The 27,971-nt window shown below is 57.4% G+C and overlaps 1 protein-coding gene and 1 pseudogene across 1 annotated transcript; both read right to left on the bottom strand.

Annotated features, from left to right (window-relative positions):
• QRICH2 (glutamine rich 2) lies at window positions 1-25,719 on the bottom strand. The gene is made up of 23 exons (XM_040989357.1): window positions 25,186-25,719; window positions 24,273-24,332; window positions 23,936-24,046; window positions 14,288-15,298; window positions 13,771-13,966; window positions 13,009-13,563; window positions 12,483-12,828; window positions 11,509-12,362; window positions 9,015-9,100; window positions 8,401-8,498; window positions 8,021-8,135; window positions 7,023-7,277; window positions 6,656-6,778; window positions 6,482-6,556; window positions 6,205-6,369; window positions 5,986-6,107; window positions 5,537-5,602; window positions 5,233-5,334; window positions 4,026-4,226; window positions 3,698-3,845; window positions 2,937-3,024; window positions 2,302-2,427; window positions 1-200 (listed from the first exon to the last, which is right to left on the bottom strand). The coding sequence occupies exons 1-23, from the start codon at window positions 25,717-25,719 to the stop codon at window positions 1-3; spliced, it is 5,637 nt and encodes a 1,878-aa protein (XP_040845291.1).
• LOC121162686 lies at window positions 9,758-9,919 on the bottom strand (annotated as a pseudogene).
• Window positions 25,720-27,971: the final 2,252 nt, after the last annotated feature.

The following is a 27,971-nucleotide window of genomic DNA, read 5'->3' as shown; positions in this document are numbered from 1 at the left end:
TTATAGCTCTGCTCTGTGGGCAGGGGTGGAGCGTGGCCCACGCGTGGGCTCCTCGAGGCCCTCTCCTGGGGGCACATCTAGGTGCCTGTCCAGCGCCTGCAGGGTCGCCATGTCCGCTGAGCTGAGAGGCAGGAGCTCATTGGGCTCAGAGAGGCGGCCCTCGGAGGAGACGGGTCTGTCTTTCTGTTGTCGCAAAGAAACTGCAAAATGGTGGAGGGAGGAGGTGTCAGTTTTCTCTGCTTGGCTGTGCAGGCCCGCTGTGTCAGGGGGATCCCTTCAGCCCACCCCAAGACTCTGGGGAAGACAGGAGCCATGCCCAGGACTGGGAGGTGCAGGACTTGCTCTGCACACCCTGGAGCTGGCAGCTAGCTCCCTAGGCTCTTGGGCGAAGGAAACAGGCCACGAACTGGCACAGCTTCCACAGAGGCCAAGTGGCCACTGCTTCCCAGTGTGGGCGCAGGTACCGATGGGAACGCTCCCAAGACCGCAGTGGGCAGCTGTTTTCCCTGCCCAGCAGTTGCCCTGTGAGCGGGTAGTGGAGTGTCTGGGTGACCCGGGGCAAGCCCCGTAAGCAGTCTGTTTTCTCACAGCTATATAGGGCTCAGGACAGCCCCCTCAGTGAGTAGTGACTCAAACATTGGCCCCGAAGATTGATAAGACCCCCCACCATTTTGGACTTGGAAATATCTGCTTCCCTTAGCTCTTGGTTTCCTTAAGGTTCACACCCTTTAGGTTCAGATTTTGTTGTCCGCCAATCCGCTGTAACCTCACAACCCTGTTTTCTACCAGTTTTCTGTGACCTCATGATGCCGCACCTGACAGCACTGTCCATCATCCCTCCTGCCCGTGTTCCCAACGCCCCCGGCACAGGACAGGCTCCGTGCGTGTTGCTCTCGGCTCTCTCTCCCTTCCTTGGAGCCCCCTCCTGTCACTGAGGCAGGAGACCTCCCTCCCTTCCTTTGTCTGTCTTTCTCTTTTCCTTTGTCTCTCTCTGCCTTTGCTCCCTTCCTCATGGCCACCTCTTCCTGCACCAAAGACCTCCTGTGTGACTCGCTGCGTCCGGCGCTTTGGGTTTGTGGCAACAAGGTGAAAAGAGCTAAGCGCCTCCCTCTTAGGCATGGGAATTAAAGTTGGCACTAAGTAGCCAGTGTCGCATATGGGCGCTCCACTTCCCATCCAGCTCCCTGCTAATGCCCCTGGGACTGCAGTGGAGGAAGGCCCAAGTGCTTGCCTGCCACCTACATGGGAGCCAGGGATGGAGTTCTAGGTGCCAGGCTTTGGCCTGGCCCAGCCCCAACCATTTGGGAACTGAACCAGTGGATGGAAGATCAGTCTCTCCTTCTCTGTACCTCTGCCTTTCAAATAGATGAATTTTCAGGGAGAAAAAAAATTGGTCAAGGCCAGTACTGTAGTATAGCAAGTTAGGCCACTGCCTGCAGCACCACCAACATCCCATCTGGACACCCAGTTCGAGTCCCAGCTGCTCCGCTTCTGACCCAGCTCCCTGGCAATGTGTCTGGGAAAGAAGATGGCTCAAATTGTTGGGTCCCTGCACCTATGTGGGGGAAAACTAGAAGAAGCTCCTGGCTTCATCGTGTCCATTGTGGCCATTTGGGGAGTGAACCAAAAGATGGAAGACCTCTTTCTCTGTCTCTCTCTCTGTGATTCTGCCTTGTAAATAAATTTAAAAGAAAAAATAAGGGGAAAAAATGGTTCCTGAGTGTTGGGTTTCTGAACAGTGCGTGGTGGGTGAGGAGGCCTTGTTACAGGTGGGCTGCCCAAGGCTCCGCCCCTGCCTTGGTCACAGGCACCCCGAATGCTGGGACAAGACGGTGTTAGAGGCTCTGGGACACCCTGGAACCTCCTGCCAGTTTTTTCAGGGTGCTGTGGATGTGTCCTTAGGCAGGAGTGACTTTGGTGCATCTCATGGGGTGGGCTGGGGCGGGGCCTCAGTCTAAGGAGCTCTAAGCTGCGCTGTCTGGTGAGTGAAGGACATGGGCCAGGAGCGGGGCTAGATGAGCTCAGAGCCAGCTGCCTGGGTTCAGTCCTGCTCTGTGACCTAGCGGGGTCCCCAGGACCCTAGCTTGGGGCCCAGCAGCTACCCCAGGAGGCAGCATGTGTGGGCGGGGGAGCACACCCCTGCCCCCATTTCCTCCACTGTGAGCCCCACCCCCCACCCCCCACCCCCGTCCACCAGGGCCCCTTCCTCTCTTCCGGGAAACAGAATGTGAGGGCACCCAGGCAGGAAGGGGTGGCCCGGGGAGCGGGAAGGGGGAGGTGTGGTGTGCAGAAGGAAGCTACCTGGATTAGTGTCCACCAGCGTGTGTGCACTCTGAGGCCGGGACGGCGGCTGGCTGCTGTCGCTTGGAGACTGCTGCTGGTGCACGTGGGGCCGGGAGAGCTTAGGCTTGTGTCGGGATGACAGCCCTGCAGCGGGGGTGGAGGGGACAAGGGAGGAGCTGGGCTTGGGGGGCTGGTGGCAGGTGCACAGCAGTGCTTTTCTCTGGACGGAAGCACATCATTCATTCCCAGGTCCGCCCACCCACGTGTCCATCCTGACTCACAGCACTCCCTGGGGAGCTCTGCACATCAGCCCTGAAGCAGGTGCTGGCGGGGGCAGTCCTGCCCTGGGGTTTCCAGTCCCCAGTGGGGGAGGCTTCTGGCCAGATCAGGCTGTGCTGGGAAGTGGCTAAGACAGCTCCCTTTGGGGTCGGGGAACTGCAAGTGAGGCCTTCAGGGACCTGGGCAGTCCCCATGTTGGCGGGGGAAGGGGGTGCTGAATTTTGCTGAATTGGAGGGAGGGTGGGAGGGGCTCTGCCCCGGAGTCTGGGAGCCAAGGGGGCCAACACAGGCCAGCTGCCCTCACCTGCAGACATTCGGCCAGTGGTTTCTAGAGGGCTGGACATGTACAGTCAGGGATGCGGACCAGCACTCACCGTCCTTGGTCAGGATGCCTGGCAGCCTCGTGTCCATCCGTCCCTTGTATATGTGTCCATCCAAGCCCAAGATGTCCACCTCGTCATGCTGTCGAGGTGGGCATGTACCCGTCAACGTGGTCATGACTCACCCCTGGCGTCCAGCGGTCCCAGCACCCTCTCAGGGTCTCTGGGTGGCACCAGTACAGAGCAGCGAGGTAGAAGAGGATGAATGGCAGGACTGTGAGGGTCTGTGGTAGGTGGGTAGGGGTTGGCAGAGCAGGGCAGGCAGCTGGCCGGGGCTGTGTGCATGCTTACAGGCAGGACAGAAACTGAGGCTAGATGTGGGTCTGATTAAGAAAGTGCACTGGGACCAGTGCTGTGGCATAGTGAGTAATTCTGCCTCCTGCAGCATCACTATCCCATGTGGGTGCTGGTTCGAGTCCCGGCCCCTTCACTTCTAATCCAACTCCCTGCTGATGTGCCTGAGAAAACAGTGGAGTATGGCCTAAGGCCTTGGGCACCTGCACCCATGTGAGATACCCTGAAGAAGCTCCTGGCCCAGCCCTACCCATTGCAGCCATCTGGAGAGTAAACCAGCAGGTGAAAGATATCTCTCTCTCTGTGTAACTTTCAAATAAGTAAATAAATGTTTTTTTAAAAAAAGGGTGGGGGGAAAGTGTGTGTGGGGGGGCTGACTTCCAGAGTGACCTGGACACCTGAGGCCACTTCAGGCCCTTTCTGGGGGGGAGGCTGTGTGTAGGGGGGCGTTGGGGACTGACCTTCATGGTGATCTGGACCTCCTCCACAGGATACAGACCCTGCGACAGGTGTTGCAGGCGGGTGCGGCGGTAGGGGTAGGTGAGTGTGTGGCTGCCCCCACAGCGCCGGGGCACCGTGGAATAGGTATAATCAGCTATGTCCGGCATCCTGTGAGGAGGTAGCAAGGAGTCCCGGGCATGCATTGAGGCTGGGGTCAGCCAGAGGGCATTGGGGTGGCTCTCCAGGGGCCCTGGAAACCAGGGCAGGACACAGAGGTGACCAGTGGGTGAGGTGCTTACTTGCACGCTGTTCCTGGGGACCCTGCTTCCCCCGTGCTGCCCTGCCTACCGCTTGTAGCATGGGGAGCTGAGGCACTGGGCCTGCAGCAGCTCGCGGATCATCTGGCTGCTGGCCTTGGTGGAGCCAGCAAAGTGGATCTGCACCTTCTCAATGTCCAATAGCATCTTGGAGTGCATGGTGCGCAGGCGCCGCACGCTGCGTTCCATCTGTGACAGGTCCCCACGTGCGAAGGCACTGCCCAGCTTGAGGCTGTAGGGGGGTGGGGGTACAGAGAGGAGAGTCAGCTCGGAATAGGATGGAGCCCCCTGGGGGGGAACCCCACTGCTTTGCCTGGGTAAGCCTCATTAGGCAGGGTCCAGTCTGGGCCCAGCTGGCACTGGGAGAAGCCAAATGCAGAATGGGCCATCAGGATCCACTGAGCGGCTTGGCCTGAGGGGCTAGGTTTGTGGGGGGGGGGCAAGGGAGAGCTTTAGGCAAGGAGGGGGTACAGGTAAGTAAAGCATGGGGTGCCTGGCTCCTCCAGCCACACAGCATGAAGGAAGCCAGAGTGGAGGGCTGGAGTCCAGATGAGCTTTGAGCCTTCCTCTGCCAAGCTGCTCGCTGGCTGGGTTCACCTTACATAGCTAGGTGAAGCTGGCCCCACCCTTTCAGTGCCACAGCTGCTGGGACAGCTGGACATGGCCCAAGGAGAAGGGGAGAAAGAGGAGCTCCCAAAGTACCTGGGGCCCTGGGCACAGCGAGGTCACTGCAGCCGGTTATCACTGGATCTCCCTCTGAGGACCCCTACCCTGGAAATGGCCTAGAGATCAGTGTGGTGGGGGTGACTAAGCGGCTGCCTGTGACGCTGGCCTCTCTCATTGGAGCGCCAGCTCAAATCTTGGCTCCTTCATCTCCCATCCGGCTCCCTGTTGCTGATGTGCCCAGGGCACACAGCAGGTGATGGCCCAAGTGGTCAAGTCTCTGCCGTCCGTGTGGGGGGCTTGGATGGAATTTCTGTGGTCTGGCCTCAGCCCAGCTGTTGTGGGCATTTAAGTAGCAAACCAGCAAATAAAACTCTCTGCCTTCCAAAGCAATAACTCTCAAAGAAGAAGGAAGCTGGTTGGCGCCCATCTACTCTAGCAGGCCCTATGTGCTGTCCCTCACAACTCCCTCTGCTGTTGTGTCCTGCAGGGACTCCTGGGGCATCTTGCAGGGAGGAGATTTCACCCACCCAGTCCATGTGGAGCCCCACCCAAGACCTCCCGCTGTTTCGTACTTGCGGCCCTGCTGCCGAACCTGCTCCAGCTCAAACACTGTGTAGGGGCGGATGGAACGGTGGCCTGGCAGGCTGGGACCCACAGGTGTCACAGGGATCAACCTCAGTGGGGGCACAGTGAGAGAAGGAAGTCAGTGTAGGAGGGATCCAGCCCCGCAACGTTCCTCCGTCTAAGGCATCTGCTCAATGCCACCACCACCACCCCTAGCCCACCTGAGGAGGACCAGGACCAGAGAAGGACAGATGGGCAGCAGGCAGAGCGCTTGCACCCACCAGCTGGAGTGTGCAATGGATGGACACTCACTGTCCAGTCACAGGCGTCTCCAGGGGACGGTCGCACGAGAGGCAGTGGAAGTGTGCCAAGAGTTGCCTGTTCAGAATGGGTGAGGGTGAGAGCCACTGGAGGCGGTGGTGGGGCAGAGCTGGAGGTCCCTGAAGGCTGGCGGTATACCTGGGACTTGCTCCTCCCAGGCAGAGCATCCCACATCTGCTCATCCTATCCCAAAGCCTATGGGCTCCAGCCAGTAATCCCTGAGGGTGGTGCCCTGGGCGTGCTTTGGGGGGCCCCTGGCGGCCACTGGTGGAAATGCTGGCATTCAAGCCCACCACAGGCCAGCTCCTGGAGACCCCTTCCTGGCCTAGGGGTCAGTGTCACACAGCACAGCCCAGAGAGCCATGAACCTTCCCCAGGCCCCTCCTCGGAGGTACACATGTCGTGCAAGCCTTTTTCAGGGTCCCACACCTGGCCCCCACCTCCGCATGGCGGCTGCATCGTCCGCCTGGTAGAGCGGGGAACGCTCCTTGAGCTGCTGTCGCAGGGATTTCCAGCGGTCCTCCAGCAGCTGCTTCAGTGGATCCAGCTCCAGGCGGTCCAGCTACACAACGGTGGCATGGGGCAGGCGTGTGTGCCAGGTGAGCAGAAGGCATCAGGTGCGGTTCTGGGTCCCCCTCCCATTGCCCCGCCCCGCCTGCCTTGCTGTCCATCTCCATCAGGAGCCGGTCCAGCATCTTCTGCCAGTCCTGCTCCTGCCCGCTCATCTTGGCCACCAGCTCCTGCATCATGTGGTTCAGCTGCTCTGTGGTGGCATCGAACTGGACACGACTCACTTTGGCCGCCAGGGCGCTCTTGTCGGCTTTCTGCCAGGAGGGAGAGGAGGACGAGGCCAGATTTGAGCCAGAGCCCAGTGAGGGCGTTCGGGAGCCCCTCACCCCTCAGGCCTTGGGCAGGTGCAGCTGGCAACCCGCCTACCACGTCGATCTCCATCTCCAGGTGCTCCCGGTTGGCCTTTTCCTTCTCCAGCTTCTCCAGACCCTGGTACAACACCTGGTGGGGGCAGGAGCAGCAGGGAATAAAGAGCCGATTGGCTGTGCACTGAGCCAGGGCAGGGTGGGCAGGGCGGGCAGGGCGCCGTCCACGACTCACATCGATGTCCTTCTGCTTTTGCCGGTGGTCTTCGATGAGGTGGCTGGTGGTGACGTTGAGCTTCTCACAGTCCCCTTGCACCTGCAGGATGGCACTCTGCACATGGCCCAGCAGCTCTTCATCCTGTGGGGCAGAGCGCAGGTGGGGAAAAGCAGTCGGAGAGAGGCTCCTGGGCCACTTCCGGGACGTTGCCCCTGGAAACAGGCCTCTCCTGGAGCTTCTCAGCAGCCTTTGTCTCCCAAGAGGACACACGCACAGTCCTCCCCACCATCCCCAGGGACAGGCTGCAATGCTCTGTGGTGAGCGGCTGACCCCAATGGGGCTGTGGCTGTGGCTGGGAGGCCGTGGGAGAGGAGCTGGGCCTCACCTGGCTTTGGAGTTTGGCTTTCTTGGAGGGCCTGGAGGCGGCCAGGTTGTTGACCATGTCCTGCAGCTGCTCATAGCGCTGCACCAGCAGGCTGACCTGGTGGCTCAAGTCCAGGCTGCAGGCCGGACAGGTGGCCTCCGGGTTGATCTGGCCGGGCACCATGGCGACCGGAGCCTTGATGGAGGGCATGCTCATGGACAGCAGGGTGGAGGAGGAGGTCAGCATGCTCTCAATGATGGCACGGAGCTTGTCCAGCTGGGGCAGGGCGGAGGGGGCAGGAGAGACCACGTTCTGCCCACATGGGCACTGCCAGTGGCAGTTGGTGGGGGCAGCTAGGGGAGTAGGACTCTGCCTCTGCACTGTGGCCTCACGGACAGCCACCAGAGGGTGCTGAATCAGCCCCATGCGGGAGGGTGGCTTCTAGACCTTTCTCCAGCCAGCCCAGGGCCAGAGCAGATCCTGTGGTGAGATCCTCTCAAAGCAGTACTGTCCGCTGGTTAGCCTGTGCACACTCTGGGAAGGAGGGGAGCTGCGGGGGGTCCTGGGATGGGAAGGCTACCTCCCTCAGCACGGGCCAACCCACCAGAGAGCAAGGGTACTCATGCTTGCTGGCTGGCACTGTGACTCTCATGGGCCAGGCAGGGGCTAGTCTCTCTCAGGGGCCCCACTCGGCCTGCCCCTCCTGCTGGCTGTAGTGTACGCGCCATCACCACCTGTCCCAGTGGGCAGCTGATTCCAAGGAGGACATAGAAAGGACCGTACTGATGGCTACCCAGCTTCACAAACGGGCTCAAGGTCACCTTGTGTGCATGGAAAAGATGGCCCTTTCTATGTGAATTATTTAAGGGCAGGCCCCTTTCCTGGCCACTGGGAATGGACACACTTGGCCTCCAAGCTGGCTTTGTCCTGGGAGGGGCCTGCAATCAGGCAGAGTTGTCCTCCCCTTCCCCCACCCAGACACACACACTGCCAATCAGAGAGGAGACCTTGACCCTCACCTGTTCCTGCAGGTAGAAAGATGCTTCAGAGACAGAATTCTCCATGGTGGCCTTGCCCTGCACTTGGCTCTCCCGCAGCTCAGCCAGCTCCTTCTCAATGTCAGCCACGGTGACTCTGCCACGACGTGACAGGGGCCCCCCTGCCTGGTTCCACTGCAGCCCAGAGCTGTCCCAGTCCACCCACACAGAAGCCTGGCTAGCAGGGACCACCTCCCCCTTCCCCAGCAGACTCTTGTCTGGGGGACCCTGGGCAGACCAAGGGTCTGGGGAGCTCCTGAGCCTTGATAGTGTGTGGGACCCAACGGGGAATTTAGGCTGGCTCTTCTTGAGACAGGTCACTCCAGGACACAGGCCCTCCTGGGCCACGGGGTGCGTCTTACCTGAGGATGCCCAGCTGCAGGCCCAGCTGCCCACCTTTCAGCTCCTTCCCCGCCTCCAGCTCCCCGTCGCCCTCTACCATCTTCTGCAGCTTCTCCAGCTACAGACCCAGGGGAAGAAGAGGGGGCTCAGGCATCCCCCCAATTCCTGTCTCTAGCCCATGGCACAAGCCCTTCTGCTCATGGACTGTCCGTGTGTCCAGCATGCCTCCCTGCCCTTCGTTCCCCTACAGGTGGAGGCAGCCAGCATCAAGCGAATGACTGAAGGTCCAGCAGCCACTGGGCATGACCTCCGGCCCTGGAGGGGGACTGGCCGTGCAGAGTGGAAGGAGCGGAGTCCTTCCTGTTTGGCTCAGCCAAGTCTGAACGGCCTTGAACATCCAAGGTTAGATCCAGGAGATGACCAACGGTAAGGTGAGCCATGTGCATTTTCAGGGAGGTCGGCAAAGTCACATGGTGAGTGGGATCCAGCAGGGTGATGGTGTGAGGGACCTGCAGGGGTGTGAGGGACCTACAGGGGTGATGGCATGAGAAACCTAGAGTGGGAACACCGCTGCCCTCTATTTCTGCCCCAGTCTGCCCGGGGAGGTAAAGCGAACAGACTCCCTGGTTCTCACTTTTGCTTTTTCCTGCCGGAACTCTTTGGCCAAAATCTTCAGGTTCTTGAGTTGATCCTGCAGGTCTGGGGGCATGGTCTTTTTGACTGTGAGAAATCGGAAGCCTCAGCGTCAGGGGGCTCTGCGCCTCTGCCTCCAGACCCTACAGCCATGGGGCACCCCGCCCCCTCCCACCGCCACCCCCGCTCAGAGAAGGCAGCAAATACTGGGGCTGCGGGGAAAGGGGAGGATGGTGCCATGGCACAGTAGACTAAGCCTCTGTCTGCAAAGTAAGCACTTAATAGGATGCCAGCAGGAGTCCTGGCTGCTCCACTTCCCATCCAGCTCCCTGCTTATGGCCTGAGAAAGCAGAAGAGGGTGACTCTTGGGACCCTGCATCCATGTGGGAGATATGGAAGAAGCTCCTGGCTTTGGATCAGCTCAGCTCTGGCCACTACAGCCATTTGGGAAGTGATCCAGTGGATGGAAGATCTTTCTCCATGTGTCTCCCCTTCTCTCTGTGTACTCTGCCTTTCAAATAAAAATACTACACTTGGGCCCGGCGCCGTGGCGCATGTGGTTAAAGGTCCTTGCCTTGCACGCCCGGGATCCCATATGGGCGCCAGTTCTAATCCCGGCAGCCCCGCTTCCCTTCCAGCTCCCTGCCCGTGGCCCGGGAAGGCAGTCAAGGACGGCCCAAGGCTTTGGGACCCTGCACCCGCGTGGGAGACCCGGAAGAGGCTCCTGGCTTTGGATCGGCATAGTATCGGCCCGTTGTGCTCACTTGGGGAGTGAATCATCGGACGGAAGATCTTCCTCTCTCTCTCTCCTCTCTGTATATCCGCCTTTCCAATAGAAAAATAATAAAAATAAATCTTTAAAAAAAAATACTACACTTGATCTTAGCCAAAAGGCCAAGAAGTGATTCAAATAAATATAAATCTTTATAAAAAAAAGACTTATTTTTATTGGAAAGGTGGATATAAAGAGGAGGAGAGACAGAGAGGAAGATCTTCTGTCCAATAGTTCACTCCCCAAGTCCAATGGTTCATTCCCCAAGCGGCTGCAATGGCTGGAACTGAGCCAATCCTAAGTCAGGACCCAGGAGCTCTTCCAGGTCACCCACACAAATGCAGCGTCCCAAGGCTTTGGGCCGTCCTCTACTGCTTTTCCAGGTCACAGGCAAGGAGTTGGATGGGAAGCAGGGCACTAGGATTAGAACCAGTGCCCATATGGGATTCAAGGTGAGGAGTTTAACCACTACACTATTGTGCCGGGCCCTAATTATAAATATTTTTTAAAAACTCACTGCGTGGGCCTGGTGTGGTAGCCTAGCAGCTAAAGTCCTCACCTTGCATGCACCAAGATTCCATGTGGGCACCAATGCTTCTTTTTTTTTTAAGATTTATTTATTTTTATTACAAAGTCAGATATACAGAGAGGAAGAGAGACAGAGGAAGATCTTCCGTCTGATGATTCACTCACCAAGTAAGCGCAACGGCCGATGCTGTGCCAATCCGAAGCCAGGATCCAGGAACTTCTTCCAGGTCTCCCTCATGGATGCAGGATCCCAAAGTATTGGGCTGTCATCCACTGCTTTCCCAGGCCGCAAGCAGGGAGCTGGATGGGAAGTGGAGCTGCCAGGATTAGAACCGGCGTCCATATGATATCTGGGCGTGTTCAAGGTGAGGACTTTAGCCACTAGATCATGCCGCCGGGCCCAGTGGGCGCCAGTTGTAATCCCAGCAGCCCTGCTTCCCATCCAGCTCTCTGCCTGTGGCCTGGGAAAGCAGTCAAGGACGGCTTAAAACCTGGGACCCTGCACCCGTGTGGGAGACCGAGAAGAGTCTCCTGGCTCCTGGCTTTGGATTGGATCAGCTTCGGCCATTGTGGCCACTTGGGGAGTGAACCAGCGAGTAGATCTGTCTCTCCTTCATTATGTAAATCTGACTTTCCAATTAAAAATAAATAAATAAAACACACACACACACACACCCTCACTGCATTGTGGTGCTTTCGGGGAGACCAGGGAGAATGGGGGGAGGGAGAAAGGGCTGCCCTTAGCCTCTCTGTCAGCCCTGACGGCTTTGTCCCCTCAAGGGTTTGGGGGCCCTGGCCTGCCCCTTTCAACACCTCTGAGATCTGCCTTACTCCCTGGACTTGTGGCTGTGAATGAGCAAATGTAAAGTGCCCCACTTCAACGTTCTTGGTCCACCTGCCTGCTGTACTACCATTCCCCAACAAACCCCACTCTGCACCCCAAACCTCCCCTGGGCAAAGGTGCCAGGGTCCTGCTGCTGCACCCCATCTCGAGGCTCCATCCCTCCCACTGGTTGATTCCCCGCCCCCCGCTGTGCTCATTTGGACCCTCCCTTGAGCCCAGTTGGCACAGAGAAGGGGCGGCTGACTTCAGGCTGCCCGCAGGGAAAGCCCAGCAGCTAGGAGTTGAGACCAGGGCTGCAAAAGGAAGCCATTAACCGGCAGCCGGGGTGCCTCAGATGCAAGGGGTACCCACCCATCAGGGACAGCAGGTACTGTATCTTCTCCAGGTCTGACTTGCCAGTCTGCTCCTTGTCCAGGTCCTTCATGCTCTCCTTGAACTCCACGTAGAGGCCGATGAGCTCACCTACCAGCCGAAATGTTTCCACCGCCATGGGGAAGCTGGGCTCGACCCTGTCCAGGGAGTCGTGCCGCTCTCTGTGGATGTCACTCCTTTCCGATGAGGTCGTGTGGAGATAGCTGTGGGAGTCCTGCCCTGGGGGTGCCGCATGGAGCATGACTCTTGATTGGCCCGTGACGTGGATTCTGCTCGGGTCACGCCTGCGCTGATCCACACCCGAGTGGCCTGGGTCACGGTGAGCAGAATGCCTGGGACCCTCGTGGTCTGGGGGTGTGTATGTGGCAGCAGGTGGAGCGGTACCACCTGCTGCTGGCTGGTACTGCTCGTCTGGGCCTGAGGGTGCCAGACGTTCTTGCTCTGGGTGTGCAAACCCCAAGCCTGTGCTTCCTGGGGTCAGGCCATGCTGGTCTGTGCTGGGATGCACCAAACCTTGCCCATAAGTTCCTGGTGACACCCTTTGATACATACTTGGTGATGCTAAACCTTGACTGCCTACAAGTGATGGCGTGTGGCCATGCAGCTCTCTGCCACGGGGCGGCATACGATACTGATGATGATGTGGTGGCACAATCTGAAAGTTGCTCTGCAATTCGGGCAAGCCCTGACTCTCTGCGTGAGGTGCTCTCAGGCCTTGCCGATCGGCACCTGGCAGTCTCCAACTAGACTGTGCTAAACCATGTGGGTATGTACCATGTTGCATCAAAACATGCTGATCTGAGCCAGGTTGTGCCAAACCAGGGGGATAGGCACTAGGCCACACCCGCCCCTGCCGATCCATTCGAGGTTGCACCATACCAAGATGACCTGTACCTGGTACAAGCAAAGCTGGATCATCTGCACCAGCTTGCACCAAATGACGTTGATCCAACCCAGGTGGAACCAAGCCTTGTTCATCTGCACCAGGCTGCACTAAACCGCTTGCATCTGTACCAGCTTGCACCAAACTTTCCTCACCTGTGCCACTTTGCACCAAACCACTTTCATCTGCACCAGGTTGAACCAAGCCTTGTTCATCTGCACCAGGCTGCACTAAACTGCTTGCATCTGTACCAGCTTGCACCAAACTTTTCTCACCTGTGCCACTTTGCACCAAACCACTTTCATCTGCACCAGGGTGAATTAAACCATCCTGGGCTGCACCAGCTTGCAACAAATTGCTTGCATCTGCACCAGGTTGCGCCAAACCACGATGATCCACTCCAGGCTGCAACAGTCCTTGTGGGTACATACTGGACGGCACCAAACCAGGTGGATACATACCGGGTGACACCAAGCCACGTGGATACATCCCAGGTGGCCACAAACCATGTGGGTACATCCCAGACTGCGCCAAGTCACGCTGATCCACTCCAGGCTGTGATAAACCAGGTGAATACACACTAGGCTGTGCCAAACTACGCTGATCTTCTCCAGGCTGCGCCACACCAGGCTGGCCCACTGCAGACTGTGCCAAATCAGGCCAATCCACTCCAGGCTGCACCATGCCACGCTGATTCACTCCAGGCTGTGTCAAATCACGCTGATCTCCAGGCTGTACCAGACCATGTGGATAGATTCCAGGCTGCACTAAACCATGTGGATACATTCCAGGCTGTGCCAAACCATGTGGATACATCCCAGGCTGCGCCAAACTACGTGGATACATTCCAGGCTGCACCAAACCATGTGGATACATCCCAGGCTGCACCAAACCAGGCTGACCCACTGTAGATTGTGCCAAGTCAGGCTGATCCACTCCAGGCTGCACCAAACCAGGCTGATCTACTCCAGGCTGTGCCAAACCAAGCTGCGCCAAACCGGGCTGATCCACTCCAGGCTGCACCAAACCAGGCTGCGCCAAACCAGGCTGATCCACTCCAGGCTGCACCAAACCAGGCTGCGCCAAACCAGGCTGATCCACTCCAGGCTGCACCAAACCAGGCTGATCCACTCCAGCCTTTGCCAAATCATATGAATACATTCCAGGCACCAAACCACGTGGGTATATTCCAGGCTGCACCAAACCACGTGGGTACATTCCAGGTTGTGCCAAACTACGTGGATACATCCCATGCTGTGCCAAGCCAGGAAAATATGCATCAGGCTGTGCAAAGCCACGTTGATCCACTCCAAGCTGTGCCAAGCCACGCTGATCCACTCCAGGCTGTGCAAAGCCACGTTGATCCACTCCAGGCTGTGCCAAGCCACGCTGATCCACTCCAGGCTGTGCAAAGCCACGTTGATCCACTCCAGGCTGTGCCAAGCCACGCTGATCCACTCCAGGCTGTGCCAAGCCACGCTGATCCACTCCAGGCTGTGCCAAGCCACGCTGATCCACTCCAGGCTGTGCCATACCAGGCTGGCCCACTGCAGACTGTGCCAAATCAGACCGATCCACTCTAGGCTGTGCCAAGCCATGCCAATCCACTCCGGGCTCTCCAGGCTGCCCCAAGCCACGCCGATCCACTCCGGGCTCTCCAGGCTGCCCCAAGCCACGCCGATCCACTCCAGGCTGCGCCAAGCCACGCCGATCCACTCCGGGCTCTCCAGGCTGCCCCAAGCCACGCCGATCCACTCCAGGCTGCCCCAAGCCATGCCGATGCACTCCAGGCTGCGCCAAGCCACGCCGATCCACTCCAGGCTGCGCCAAGCCACGCTGATCCACTCCAGGCTGCCCCAAGCCACGCTGATCCACTCCAGGCTGCCCCAAGCCACGCCGATCCACTCCAGGCTGCGCCAAGCCACGCCGATCCACTCCAGGTTGTATGACCCCAGATATTTCCAGATTGGGCCGTACAAGAGTTTGCTGATCTGCGCTGGGTTGCATTAAGCCAGGTGACACTAAGCCATACTGATAGGGAAGAGGTGAGACAAAGCCATGTTGCTGCGGGCCAGCCCATACCAGGCCTTGCTGATCAGTGCCAAGCGGTGCAATGCCATTCTCATCCATGCCAGGCTGTACCATACGCCACTGGTCTGTGCCGGGAAGTGCCAACACAGGTTCATACATGTCATGTTGCTCCGTGCTAGGCAATTCCAGTGCTTGTTGGTCCCTGTCAGCTACTGAGGGTGGTATCACACCACGCTGATCCATGGCAGATGCTATCCTTGCCAGGTCATCCAAGTCAGGAGGCAGCTGACCCAGGTAGGGCACCATAGCACGTGGACGAACTCTGGTCTGTGCCAGTCCAGGTTGGTCCATGCCAGGTGTCGCTGGTCCATACTGATCTGGCCTTAGGTAGACTTGACCGTGGCTATAGGGCGCGGCACTATACTGAGGGTGATGTACGGGGGGCAGGTCCTGAGGTAGGGGGCCCAGCTGGGAACCTCGCTCAGCTCTCCTTGAATGTGTCTGGGAAAGCTGCTCCATGCCCCTGCGATGACCAGCCTCCACTGGGATCTGAGCTCCGGGAGATTGCTGGGACCTTGGTGTGCTGGCATCCTCACTGGTCCTTGGGTGCTGTTCTCTACCCAGGACACTGGTAGCAGGGAGGCCCCAGACTTGCTCCCTGCTAGTGACTCCTTCAGAGGGGTGTCCCGTGCCACTGGAGACTGAGCCGGTCTTAGCTGGGCCGAACCCCCTGGCGGGATCCAAGGCCTGCTCAGTGCTCAGCTGCCTGGGGGAGGCTCCGCTTGGAATCACGTCACTGGTCGTTATGGACGACAGCCTTCTGCGCTTGGCAAGTTCCATCAGCGTTTCTGAGCCCTGGAAGGAGATCGGTGACTTGGGTCAGACACACTCACCATGGGGGTTGGCAGGATGAGCTAGGACTGTTGACAGGAAAAGGAAGAGAACCCCTCTAGTCCTGAAAGCTGAGCTGAACAGACGGGCACTTCTCAGGGAGAGTCTCCCCAATTTTGGAGACTGGTACATATGCAAAATGCACCTCAACAGTCATTTCATTCAAAATGAGGAAAAACAGAAAGAAACACAAACTATTCCCCTAGGCTAAGTCCAAAGTCTTTCTGGCTGCCTCACTTGTCTCCCACCATGCCACCTTCCAGCACGAGAGAGAGAGAGAGAGAGAGAGAGAGAGGGAGAAACTTCTACCCACCCACTGGCCTACTCCCCCAAAAAGCTGCAATGGCCAGGGTGAAGCCAGGAGCTGGGAGTTCCATCTGGGTTACCCACAGCGGTGGCAAACGCTCAGGTGCTGGGGCCGTCCTCCACTGCTTTCCCAGGCACATCAGCAGGGAGCTGGGTTGGAAGCAGAGCAGCTGGGACATTAACTGAGTGCCCAGTGCGATGCTGCCATTGCAAGGGGTAACTTAACCTATGGTAACACATCAGCCCCTAGAAATTCTAGAACTAAAAATTAGAATAAAACTGAGTGGAGGGCTCGGCGACATGGCCTAGCAGCTAAAGTCCTTGCCTTGAACACGCCCAGGATCCCATATGGACGCCGGTTCTAATCCTGGCAGCTCCACTTCCCATCCAGCTCCCTGCTTGCGGCCTGGGAAACCAGTTGAGGACGGCCAAAAGCCTTGGGACCCTGCACCCGTGTGGGAGACCTGGAAGAAGTTCCTGGATCTTGGCTTCGGATCGACATAGCATTGGCCGTTGTACTCACTTGGGGAGTGAATCATCGGACGGAAGATCTTCCTCTCTGTCTCTCCTCCTCTCTGTATATCTGACTTTGTAATAAAAATAAATAAATCTTTTTTTTTAAAAAAAGAGTTCATCCTGGGAGGGGATTTGAGGTGGGGCTTAGGGAAATCCTGAGACCTACGGAACTGTATCATAAAATAATAATAATAATTTAAAAATGAAAGCATATAATAAAAAGCAACAACTGACACACAATTAAAAAAAAAATTCATCCTGTTTGCGAGATGGCATAACGTTACGTGAAGGCAGATGTGGCGGGTGAAATGGGTAGCTTGCCAATCATCAGAAGAGCCAAGGTTCACACAGTCCAAGGAAGTAGAACAAGGGGACGGTGGCCCGAGCACGGACGGGGTGAACAGTAGACAGGTGACAGGAGGCAGACTCGAGTGACCACATGAGATGGAATTGGTCTCAGCAGCCTGATGGGGTGGGTGCGGTACAGCAAGCTAAGCCGCTGCCTGAGTCCCCTCCTGCAGGGTCCATTCCATCCTGCCTGTGCCGTGCTTCCACTTCAGCTTCCTGCTAGTGCACGTCACAGGCAGAGAGGACAGCCAAGTGCCGGGGCCTCTGGCTGGGGCTCCTGGCTCCTGGCTTTCACCCGGGCCAGCCGCAGCTGTGGCAGACATTTGGAAAGTGAGCCAGCAGATGGAAGATCTCTCCCTCTCTTTGCTGTTCTACCTTTCAAATAAATTCTTAAAAAAAAAAAAAAAGTGGAGATTGTTAGATTGCGTAGAATATGCTCCTTACAAGAGATCTATTTTAGGGACCAGCATTGTTTAAGTCACCTCCTGCAATGCAGGCTGACCGTGTGGATGTGGGTTCAAGTCCTGGCTGCTCCACTTTAAGATCCAACTACCTGCTAATGCACCTGGGAAAGCAATAGAAGATGGCCCAAGTCCCTTGACTCCCGCACTCATATGGGAGACCCAGAAGAAGTTTCTGGCTCCTGGCTTTGGCCTAGTCCAGCCTCAGCCATTGTGGCCATTTGGGAAAATAAATTAGCAGATGAAAAATGTCTACCCGCCCCCCTCTGGAACTCTGCGTTTCAAATCAATAAATTTATTTATTTTTTAAAGATATTTACTTTTTAAAAATTTTTAATTGGAAAGGCAGATATACAGAGATGAGGAGAGACAGAGAGGAAGATCTTCCATCTGATGATTCACTCCCCAAGTGAGCACAATGGCCAGTGCTGCTCCAATCCCAAGCCAGGAGCCAGAAACCTCCATCAGGTCTCCCATGCGGGCGCAGGGTGCCAAGGCTTTGGGCCATCCTCGACTGCTTTCCCAGACCACAAGAAGGGAGCTGGATGGGAAGCAGGGCTGTCGGGATTAGAATCGACGCCCATATGAGATCCTGGGCGTGTTCAAGGCGAGGACTTTAACCACTACGTTATTGTGCCGGGCCCTCAAATCAATACATTTTAAAAACCACATATTTTTGGCCTGGCGGCGTGGCCTAGCAGCTAAAGTCCTCGCCTTGAATGCACCGGGATCCCATATGGGCACCGGTTCTAATCCTGGCAGCTCCACTTCCCATCCAGCTCCCTGCTTGCGGCCTGGGAAATCAGTCGAGGACAGCCCAAAGCCATGGGACCCTGCACCTGTGTGGGAGACCTGGAAGAAGTTCCTGGCTCCTGGCTTCGGATCGGCATAGCATTGGCCGTTGCGCTCGCTTGGGGAGTGAATCATCAGACGGAAGATTTTCCTCTCTGTCTCTCCTCCTCTCTGTATCTCTGACTTTCCAATAAATAAACCAATTTTTTTAAAAAATAAAAACCACATATTTTATACTTACATAGAGAAACAATGGTGCAAATCAAACAGAATGGAAACAGACATGATTGCTAACACCTCTAAGGGAAAAAAAAGTGGGAATAGCAATACTGATATTGAATGAAACATTTCAAAACTGAGGTTACACTGTTATGCCTAGGGTTAAAAAAAAAAAGGAAATAAGAACTCTAAAGTGTGGAGAGACTATATCCTTTAAAAATATATATATTTATTTTATTTTTTATTGGAAAGGCGGATATACAGAGAGGAGGAGAGACAGAGAGGAAGATCTTCCGTTGATGCTTCACTCCCCAAGTGAGCGCAGCGGCCGGAGCTGAGCCAATCCCAAGGTAGGAGCTCTTCTGGGTCTCCCACACAGGTGCAGGGTCCCATGGCTTTGGGCCGTCCTTGACTGATTTCCCAGGCCACAGGCAGGGAGCTGGATGGGAAGCAGGGCCGCCGGGATTAGAACTGGCGACCGTATGGGATCCTGGGCGCGTTCAACGCTATCGTGCCGGGCCCGACTATATCCATTTTTAAAGGACTCTTATTGAAAGGCAGATTGGCAGAGAAAGAATCCTCCATCCAGAGGCTCACTCCCCAAATGGCTGCAATGGTCCGAAGCCAGGAGCCAGGAGCTTCATCCAGGCCTCCCCTGTGGGTGCAGGGACGCAAGCGCTGGGACCACCATCTGCTGTCTTCCAAGGTGCGTTAGCAGAAGCTGGATGTTTGCACTGGAGCCAGGGGCCATTCAATGCAGACTGGGGGACCATCCTGAGGGGCAGCTTCCCCCTAAACCGTTCTTACTCAAGATGCAGCCTCAGATGATGATGATCTTATCTGCCCTGAGCAGCACACGTGGCTGCAGCTCACCAGCTCCCCTCGCAGCCCCTCTGGCAGGTAGCAGAGGGCATCACACTGCCTGGAGGGTATGTCCCCCAGACACTGGCCAGCCAGCCCCCTAAGGACTGCCCGATGCCAGGGAGAACTTGACATCCACAGCATCTGACTCCCTTCCCGTCATCCTTGCCTGGGTCGGCGCACAGTACCTCCCTCTGAGGTCAGAGGCTGCCCCAGGGACTGCCCCAAAGCCCTCAGCAGCAGCACCACTATTCCGTAACAGGTGCTACTACACACATAACAACTCAGGGTTCCTGCGGGCAACAGGCCAGATCCACAGTGACCGGCCTTATCCCAGGGGACTTCACGCAGGACGCCAGCTGTCCGAACAAGCTGCTGCCATCTCCCAGCTCGTCTGAGGCGCTGCCGGAGCTTGGTTCCTCATGGCTGTAGGACTGACATGTCTGCATGCTTGCTGCTGGCTGGGGGTCTCCCTCAGTAACCGCACTGCAGGAGTCTGCTCATGCTCCTCTCGCCAGCTGTCTCCTCCTGATTAGGCCAGGCCCACCCAGCACGCCTGCCATTAGATGAATCCAAAGTGAACTCCTTGGCAACGGAAGGGCTCATTAACAATTCAGCTGACCTGAGTGGTCTGTCGGTTGTGAACTGCGTTAAGGGGAATGAGGACACAGTGTGTGTCTTGCAAGGTTATGGGAGCCAATGGTTCCAAACTCGGCTTCGAAGGACATCACCGTTCACGCGTCAGGAGGTCGGAAATCCCGAACCAGCTTCAACTGGACAAATGGTCAAGGGAGTGTTGGTGGGGGTGGAGCCTTCCAGAAGATCCATTCCCGGGTCCTGTTTCAGCTTCTGGCATCGCTGGCGTTCCTCAGCTTTGGCCATGGTGTCCTCTGTGCCTCTGGAGTGAGATCTCCTGCTTCCTTGTAATGACCTGTGGGCTGCGTCACGCGTCCACTCAGGCTGCCATGGAATCCACGCGGGTCACCAAGGGATCCACTTGGGTCATCACAGGTACACTCGGGCCATCATGGTTCCACTCGGGCTGTCACGGTTCCACTCGGGGTATCATGGAATCCACGCGGGTCACCAAGGGATCCACTTGGGTCACCATGCGATCCACTCTGGCCATCATGGTTCCACTTGGACAGTCTTCCCACCTCAACCCCATCTTCATAGCCCCTTGGCTATGAAGCAGTTATGACTTTTTTTTTTTAAAGATTTATTTATTTATTTTTTTTATCGGGAAGGCGGATATACAGAGAGGAGAAACAGAGGAAGATTTTCCGTCCGATGATTCACTCCCCAAGTGAGCGCAACGGTCGATACTATGCCGATCCGAAGCCAGGAGCCTCTTCCGGGTCTCCCATGCGGGTGCAGGGTCCCAAAACTTTGGGCCATCCTCGACTGCTTTCCCTGGCCACAGGCAGGGAGCTGGAAGGGAAGCGGGGCTGCCGGGATAGAACCGGCGCCCATATGGGATCCTGGGCGTGCAAGGCAAGGACCTTAACCACTGCGCCACCGCGCTGGGCCCAGCAGTTATGACTTTTATGAAGGGCCCCATGACTTTCCTGGCAGCTGGGGCCAGGATGAGGGTGTCTGTGGGGCTGTGTTCCAGCCTACCACGGTGGCCGGGCAGCAAAGAACAACATGTGTCACTCTTCAGCACAAGGGGACGTGGAAGTAGAGAGGGCGCGAGTTGAAACTCAAACACAAACCCCACTGATGCTCCACCGCATTGAGCTCCCGGATGTCTAGCTACCCACGACTCACTGCCCCCTTCCTGGGGCTGAGAAAGGAAATCAGGGTCGCAGTCACTATGTGAAATGCTGCTCATAGCTCCCGGAGCCAGGCGTGCTGGAGTCAGGGGAGGGTGGGCAGGTCAGGTACTCCTTGGGACGACCTCGCACATCCGCACCCCTTCCGAGGTCATCCTGCAACATGCCCAGACCATGTCCCTCTATGATGGCCATGCTGAGGTGCTCCAACAGTCAGGAAGCACTGAGCATGCCCACATCCGGGCATCGGAGACAGAGACGCATTAGGGCCAATGGCTGCATGCCAAGGTAGGGCATGTCGCTTCGGTCCCCGCCTCACTGTGCCCCTGCTGGATTCTGGTCTCCACTGGGAGATGGCCAGCTTGGGAATGGCAGAACTGAGCAAGGGGCTCCAAGAGGCCTGACCTGCTCGTCAGCTGAGGAAGGCATCCAGGGCTTCGGTGTTGTGATGGAACAAGTTAGGCCGCTGCAGGGCGTGCCAGTGTCCCATTATCAGTGGCTCTGCTTCTGATCCAGCTTCCTGCTTGCTGATGCATCCCGTGAAGGCTGCAGCAATGGCACAAGTCCTCGGGTCCCTGCCACCCATGCCGGAAATCGGGTTGACTTCCAGCTGGCCCAGCCTTGGGGTGATCCAGTGCAGGCAGGATCTCTCGGCTCTCTCTCTCTGTGTCACTTGAACACTCAGTAGATGGAAATGAGTGAATTCGCGTTTCCGTTTGTATTTTTTTTAATAAGAGAGATGTATCAGGCATCACACACACCCTACTTCTTGCTTCAGAAATCCTAACTCCAGCCACAGCTGGACTCAGAGTGTCCCCAAGTTCACCTCACAACACACAGCTCAGCTCAGCTGATACACACGGTCCTGGCTTTGTACAAGAGCTCTGGGAACAGCGCCGGCTGCCGTGCCCTCGGCAGGCTGTGCCCTGGTGCTCTCTGGGAGCCCTGAGAGGACTCCGGACCCCTCCCTCCGTGTTGCTTCCTCCTTCGGGCCAAAGACTCCGCAGGGGAATGCCTTTGATCATGGCTGGGCGTTGTTTCTGCAGCAGAGCAATCTGTCTACAAGCTCATGGACCCCCAGCAGCCCGTGGCCCCCCAGCAGCCCTCGGCCCCCCAGTAGCCCTCGGCCCCCCAGCAGCCCTCAGCCCCCCAGCAGCCCGCGGCTCCCCAGCAGCCCGCGGCTCCCCAGCAGCCCTCGATCCCCCAGTAGCCCTCGGCGTCCCCCAGCAGCCCTCGGCCCCCCAGCAGCCCGCGGCCCACCAGCAGCCCTCAGTGTCCCCCAGCAGCCCTCACGGGAGGGTGGGGAGGAGTCATTCCGCACCAGGCCTGTCGCAGCTGACCCCGCCAACACCCAGGGTCACTGTCACAGGACACTGAGGACGGCATGATGGGGTCATGACCTGAGCTCGGAGTGGGGTCTCCTGGGGGAGCCCTTTGGCTGCTCTCTTGTTCTATCTTGCGGGGGAGAAGAAGGAGGGAGGAGCAGGAAGAAGCCAGCAGGCACTTGGGAAGGAACTGAGGCTGATGTTAGGTCACCAGTGTTATGTCACAGCAGGGTGACTTAGCGATGGGGCATTGCTAGGGTTGGGAAGGTGCTTCTACCCTGCAGTACCAGTGTCCCCATGTGGACACCAATTCATGTCCCAGCTGCTCCACTTCTGATCCAGCTCCCTGCTTAGGGCCTAAGAAAGCAACAGAGGATGGCTCAAGTCCTTGGAACCCTGCACCCATGTGGGAGACCCCGAGGAGATTCCTGGCTCCTGGTTCCTAGCTTTGGATCAGCTCAGCTCTGGCCATTGCTGTCATTTGGGGGCGAACCAATGGATCAAAAACCTTCTCTGTCTCTCTTTCTCTCTATAATTCTGCCTTTTAAGTAAATAATAATAATAAATATTTTTTAAGTGTGGCAAAACAGGTTTTTGATGTTCTCACCACAAAGAAGGGATTCACTTTTGAGGTGACAGGTGATTCTGATGGCTACGCCCCGGATCGGGACAACCCACACACCAGCTCACGTAGGGAGACATCACACAGCACACGGGCAGCATGGACGTGGACCTGTGTGTCAGGCAGGACTTCTAAAAAACTTCTGACTCCATTTTTACATTGGGGCACCAGCCACCCTGCAGCCAGGTAAAGCTGGACCCAGGTGGGCAGCCCGGGCCCTGCAGGGGCCCATGGGACCCCCACCACTTGCAGGATCGCTGCATGATTCTTACATGATTACGCACTACCCTTGTGTCCAGTGGCTGGGTCTCTCAACACCAGCGCTTGTTCATGTGTGCCTCACAAACTTTTGATTCCCGTTTGCTCTGAGAGTTACTCGTGTTTCTGAGCAGCAGCCGCGGCACGCGACCTCTGTCAACCTTGGGAGAAGTACAACTGTGCTGATTCCTAAAGGCAGAGCAGCAGCAGCAGCAAGAAGAGAGCAGCTCTGGCTTAAAACAGCATGGAGGTCGGGGCCCGGCACGGTGGCACAGTGGTTAAGGTCCTCGCCTTGCACGCCCAGGATCCCATATGGGCGCCGGTTCTAATCCCGGCAGCCCCGCTTCCCTTCCAGCTCCCTGCCTGTGACCTGGCAAAGCAGTTGAGGACGACCCAAAGTTTTGGGACCCTGCACCCGCGTGGGAGACCCAGAAGAGGCTCCTGGCTACGGATCGGCATAGTATCGACCGTCGCGCTCACTTGGGGAGTGAATCATCGGATGGAAGATCTTCCTCTCTGTCTCTCCTCTCTGTATATCTACCTTTCCAATAAAAAAAATAATAATAAAAATAAATCTTTAAAAAAAACAGCATGGAGGTCACCTTCTGCCCACTCACAGACTCTGTCCCATGGGGGACAACTGTTGGCACACCCCCAAATGGCCACCTGGGGGCGCCAAGAGGCCCACTCTTGAGGGCCTACATAGGGGTGATGCCCCAGGGCTGCCTGCCCTGGCCTTGCAATGGCCCTCTGGCCTCGCACCATTTCAGGTTAGATACAAAGGGATGCACCCAGCTCATGGGCAAGGCTCAAATACGAGCTCCCGGGGTCCAGAGTCAGGTGACAGGACCAGGGGTGTCCTGGGCCACTGGTGGGATCCTGCATGGGAATGTCGCCAATGGAGGGCAAACCAGTCACTGCCAGCCACACCCCAAAGACACCGTGTGTGTCTCCTGTCCACACACGTGTGAGTGTGTGCCATGTGTGTGCCTGTCAGCTCAGGGGCAACTGTCACCGGTTTGGGGCAGGGAGGCCACTGGAAGGACCTGCAACGAGAGCTGGTGAACGGGTCGTGGCCAGTCCCACCCAGGCCCGTGGCCCAAGGTCCTTACGTTCACCCCTTGAGTGGTCCGCCAGCCGTCAGTGATGGCCTGCTCCAGCTCCTCCCAGGTGACCATGGTGACCTCCTCCCCGCCCGGAAGGATGCTCAGCTTCTGGCCCACCAGCTCCTGACAACAACAAGGCCCACAGCCGGGAATCAATCTCCTGAAGCGTGGGAACAACCCCAGGTCAACAGGGTCCTCCACAGGCCCAGAGAGGCTTGGCTAGCCGGCTCTCCGTTGAGAACACAGCTGCCCTCCCACACAGAAGGCAGTGTGGGCAATTCCAGAAGAGGCTGGGCCCCCACCCCCACCATCACATGCCGCCCTCTCCCACAGAACTGGCTGACATTACCAGAAACTCATTCCGATCTCTCATTAGGGTCTCCATCTCTTCAATTCGCTGCAGGATTTCCTGGAAGAAGTGTCCAAAGTCAGGGCAACATTCTCCAGCACCTCACACAGCAGCCCCCTCCCTACCGCTGAACACTCCACATGCAGGAGAGAGGGGCCAGAGGCCTGGGTGGGTCCAGGGCCTGACCTGGCCAGGAGAATCAGGCTGCCCAACCTACCCCGGGCAAAAGTGTCATGCCAAGGGTGAGTTACTACTGGGCGGAGGCAGGGGAGGCGGAGACCAAGGGGCTGGGACTCATCCCATTCCACAGACGGTGGGGGGCAGCCCCCAAAGCATCAGATGTCTGCAGAGGGCAGAGTGCCTTGGGGCAGCACACGGAATCCCAACTGCAGCAGCTGTAGGTGGCTCAGGACAATTGGAAGTGAACACTCAGCCCACTCTGGCCATGTGGGCTGCTCCAGGTCTAGGCCCTCAAAACTTACAGAGGCTGGCTGTTCATGGGGCTGGGTGCCAGGATGGACCTGTCCCTCCAGGGGGCCCCACCCCACCCCACCTCCTTGGCTCTCAGCACCCCCACCCGACTTGTTGATTTCTCTACCCCTGGGGATTCACTCTGAGAAAGTTGGAGGTGCTACTGCCCTCAGGGTCTGGGTGGATCCTTGGGCCAGGTCTGGTGAGCAGGGGCGAACCCCCCTTGGAACAGCAGGGAGGGTCCCCATGGTGCCCTCACCTGGGGCTTCAGGGCAGGGAGCTCCTGAAGCTTCTGCTGGGCTTCCTTCAGGGTTTTCACCTCCTCCACTAGGTTCTGCAGCAGTCCCATGGCCTGCAGGGCAGATCACCAGGGCAGACCCCGTCCACTCTGCTCCTCCTCCACCCCTTCCTCCTGCGGGGCTCCAGCCCCCGGGCGGCTCACCTTGGCAGGGATGACCTCGCTGCCCTTCAGTGCCTTCGAGGGCTGCTTCTGGGTCTTCTCAGGGACCAGTGTGAGAGCACTCCTCTCCTCCGGCCACTGCAGCACCGGCAGGTTGAGGCCACTGGTCTGGGAGGAGAGGCGCTTCACGTGGGAGGCGATGTCCTGCACCTTGTTGTCCATGGTCTGGAGCTGCACGCTGAGGTCCTGCACCTGCCCGCCCAGGTCCCTCACCTGGCTCTCCAGGGCCGGCACCTGCAAGTGGCCCACACTGCGACGCTTCTCTTTGGGCGCCAAAACCTCAGCAGGCAGTTGGGGGGCGCTGTGGGAGGACCGGGCAGGCTCCAGGAAGCGGCTGGGTTCGGTCGCCACCGACTGGAAGTCGACATAGGTGTTCTGCAGGTTGAGGTGTTTGAGCATGGCCACCACGAGTGTGTGCAGGGCCGTGAAGTTGACTGCACCCACCTCCGGGGTGCCGATGGCCAGGTCGGCCAGCTCCCGCAGGGTTACCTTGACTGCCGATGTCGCGGGTGGCATCCTGCGCCCCCCTGCTCCGTCCCCTCACCGCGCCTCTGGGGACCCTTAGGCGTCCCTTGTGCCTGCGGCCAGCCCCGCTGGGCGACGGTCAAGTGGAGCAGGCCGGCTCTCTAACTAGCCCCGGACTCTCGGGTGCGTCTCGCGGCTGGTGGACGTTTGGAATGAGGGCGGACCCCACCGGGCGCGCGCATTTCCACCCAAGAATGTGCCCTGCGTTTTGGCGAGCGAGACCGCGGCCACCCACAAGGAGAGCTCGTGTCACGGGGTGGGAGGCTGGAGATGCCGGGCCTCTCCCAGGCGCCCCTAGCGCTTAGGGTCAGGGTACGGGCACCTGGTGCTGTGCCAGGCCCCCCCCCCGGGGCGCGCAGCAGGTTCACCTACCACCCTTTCAGGGCTTAGCGGGCGTTCCGGCAACCCCGCAGGGCCGTTGGCCCGTTTCTGCCGTTTGGTCCCCGCCCCGCGTCTTGCTCACGCGTGTCACCAAGCACAGACCTCTCGGCCAGGTGCCAGTCTCAGCCGAGAACCAGCTGGGACCAGCCCAATCTGGTGCCTCTGGCGATCCAGCTGACTTCTCCAAACCAGATTCCTGTAGAAAACCTGTCCCAGTTAACAAGCAGCTGACACCACTTTCCAAGTCTAGGTTTCTTCATTTAGCCTGAGCGGGTGCGATTCTTTTCTTTTTTGAAACATTTTTATTGGAAAGTTAGATATTCAGAGAGACAGAGAGGAAGATCTTCTGTCCAACGATTCACTTCCCCAAGTGGTTGCAACAGCCTGAGCTGTACTGATCAGAAGCCAGGACCAGGAGCCTCTTCCCACGTGGGTCTCCCAGGAGCCAGGAACTTCCTCCAAGTCTCCCACGCGGGTGCAAGGTCCCAAAGCATTGGGCCGTTCTCAACTGCTTTCCCGGGCCACAGGCAGGGAGCTGGATGGGAAACAAAGTCACCAGGATACAAACCAGTGCCCATATGGGATCCTGGTACATGCATAGTGAGGACCTTAGCCACTAGGCTACAGTGCCAGGCTCAGGTGCCTTTCATGTAAGGGAGGATTTGGTTTATAGTCCCAGGACCTGGTGCCCAGCAGGTAAGGTAGTTCATTCCACAGGCTTCCTACAACACAGCCACTCAGAGGTGAGGAATGGGGGCACTGCAGCAGTGCCCGAGCTTTCTGCAGCCCAGCGCCTGCCACACCCGGCACGGGCTGCTCTGGGAGTGCTCCCCTAAGCATCTTGCCAGGTGCATGGTGGAGGTCATGAGACACCAGTCACACATCCTAAATCACCTGGGGCCAGCTTGAGTCCAGGCTGCTCCACTTCCTACCCAGCTCCCTGCTAGTGTGTCCCAGGCAGGGGGGCAGTGGTGGAATGACCAAGTGTGTCGGCCCCTTCAGCCGTGTGGCAGACGCCACCAGAAGCTCCTGACCCAAGCTTTGGTCACCTGCAGACTGAAATAGCAGAAGCAGGATCCTCCTGTGCCTCCCTCATCCTGTATAACTTGCCTTTCAAATAAATTTGATGCAAATGAAAAAAAAACAAAAAAAACCTTGGAGACAGAGAACACAGCAACTAGAGGCGTAAATGGGAATTTAGGCTTTGAAAGGGCACTGGCCAGCCAGGATGACTGTTCATCAGGTTAATCACCCCCTGCATCCTCGCATCCCACATGGGCACTGGCTCATACCCCACTCGACTTTAGATCCAGCCTCTTTACAGCTTGGGAAAGCAGTAGCGGATGGACCAAAGCCATGGATGCTACACCCACGTGGGAGACCCAGATGAACCTCCTGATCTCAGATCAGCTCAGCTCTGGCCGTTGCAGCCATCTGGGGAATGAATGCCCAGGTGGAAAATCCTTCTCTCTGTAAATCTGCCTTTCCAATAAAAATAAATAAATAAATAAATAAATAAAGATATTGATTCCCAATTCCAAACTTTTTTTCACTACTTTTGGCAGACCAATCATGATGAAGGACCACCGGGCTGCCCACCCACCCACGGATCTTCCCATCACCACTGCTCGGATCCTGCCCCCGCTCCTGCCTTCTAAGGTTTATCTTGATTGGAAAGACAGATTTTTAAATAGAGATGGAGACAGATCCTCCCTCCACTGGCTCACGCCCAAATGGTCACAAGGGCTGAACCATCCCGACGCCAGGAGCTTCTTCCAGGTCTCCCGAGAGCGCAGCGTCTCAGGCATAGGGTCATCTTTGCTTTCTCAGATCATAAGCAGGGAGCTGGACGGGATGTGGGG

The sequence above is a fragment of the Ochotona curzoniae genome, unplaced genomic scaffold, assembly GCF_017591425.1.
Source record: "Ochotona curzoniae isolate NIBS_2020 unplaced genomic scaffold, NIBS_Ocur_1.0 contig_523, whole genome shotgun sequence".
Classification (NCBI taxonomy): Eukaryota; Metazoa; Chordata; class Mammalia; order Lagomorpha; family Ochotonidae; genus Ochotona; species Ochotona curzoniae.
This window is presented reverse-complemented; position numbering and strand designations above follow the sequence as displayed.

Coding starts and splice junctions, on each gene's coding strand:
- QRICH2 (XM_040989357.1), bottom strand. CDS start 25,719: ATGCCACCCGCGACATCGGCAGTCAAGGTAACCCTGCGGGAGCTGGCC. Junction 6,779..7,022: donor AAGCCAAACTCCAAAGCCAG/GTGAGGCCCAGC, acceptor TCTGCCCCACAG/GATGAAGAGCTGCTGGGCCA. Junction 5,335..5,536: donor GAGACGCCTGTGACTGGACA/GTGAGTGTCCAT, acceptor GCCCCCACTGAG/GTTGATCCCTGTGACACCTG.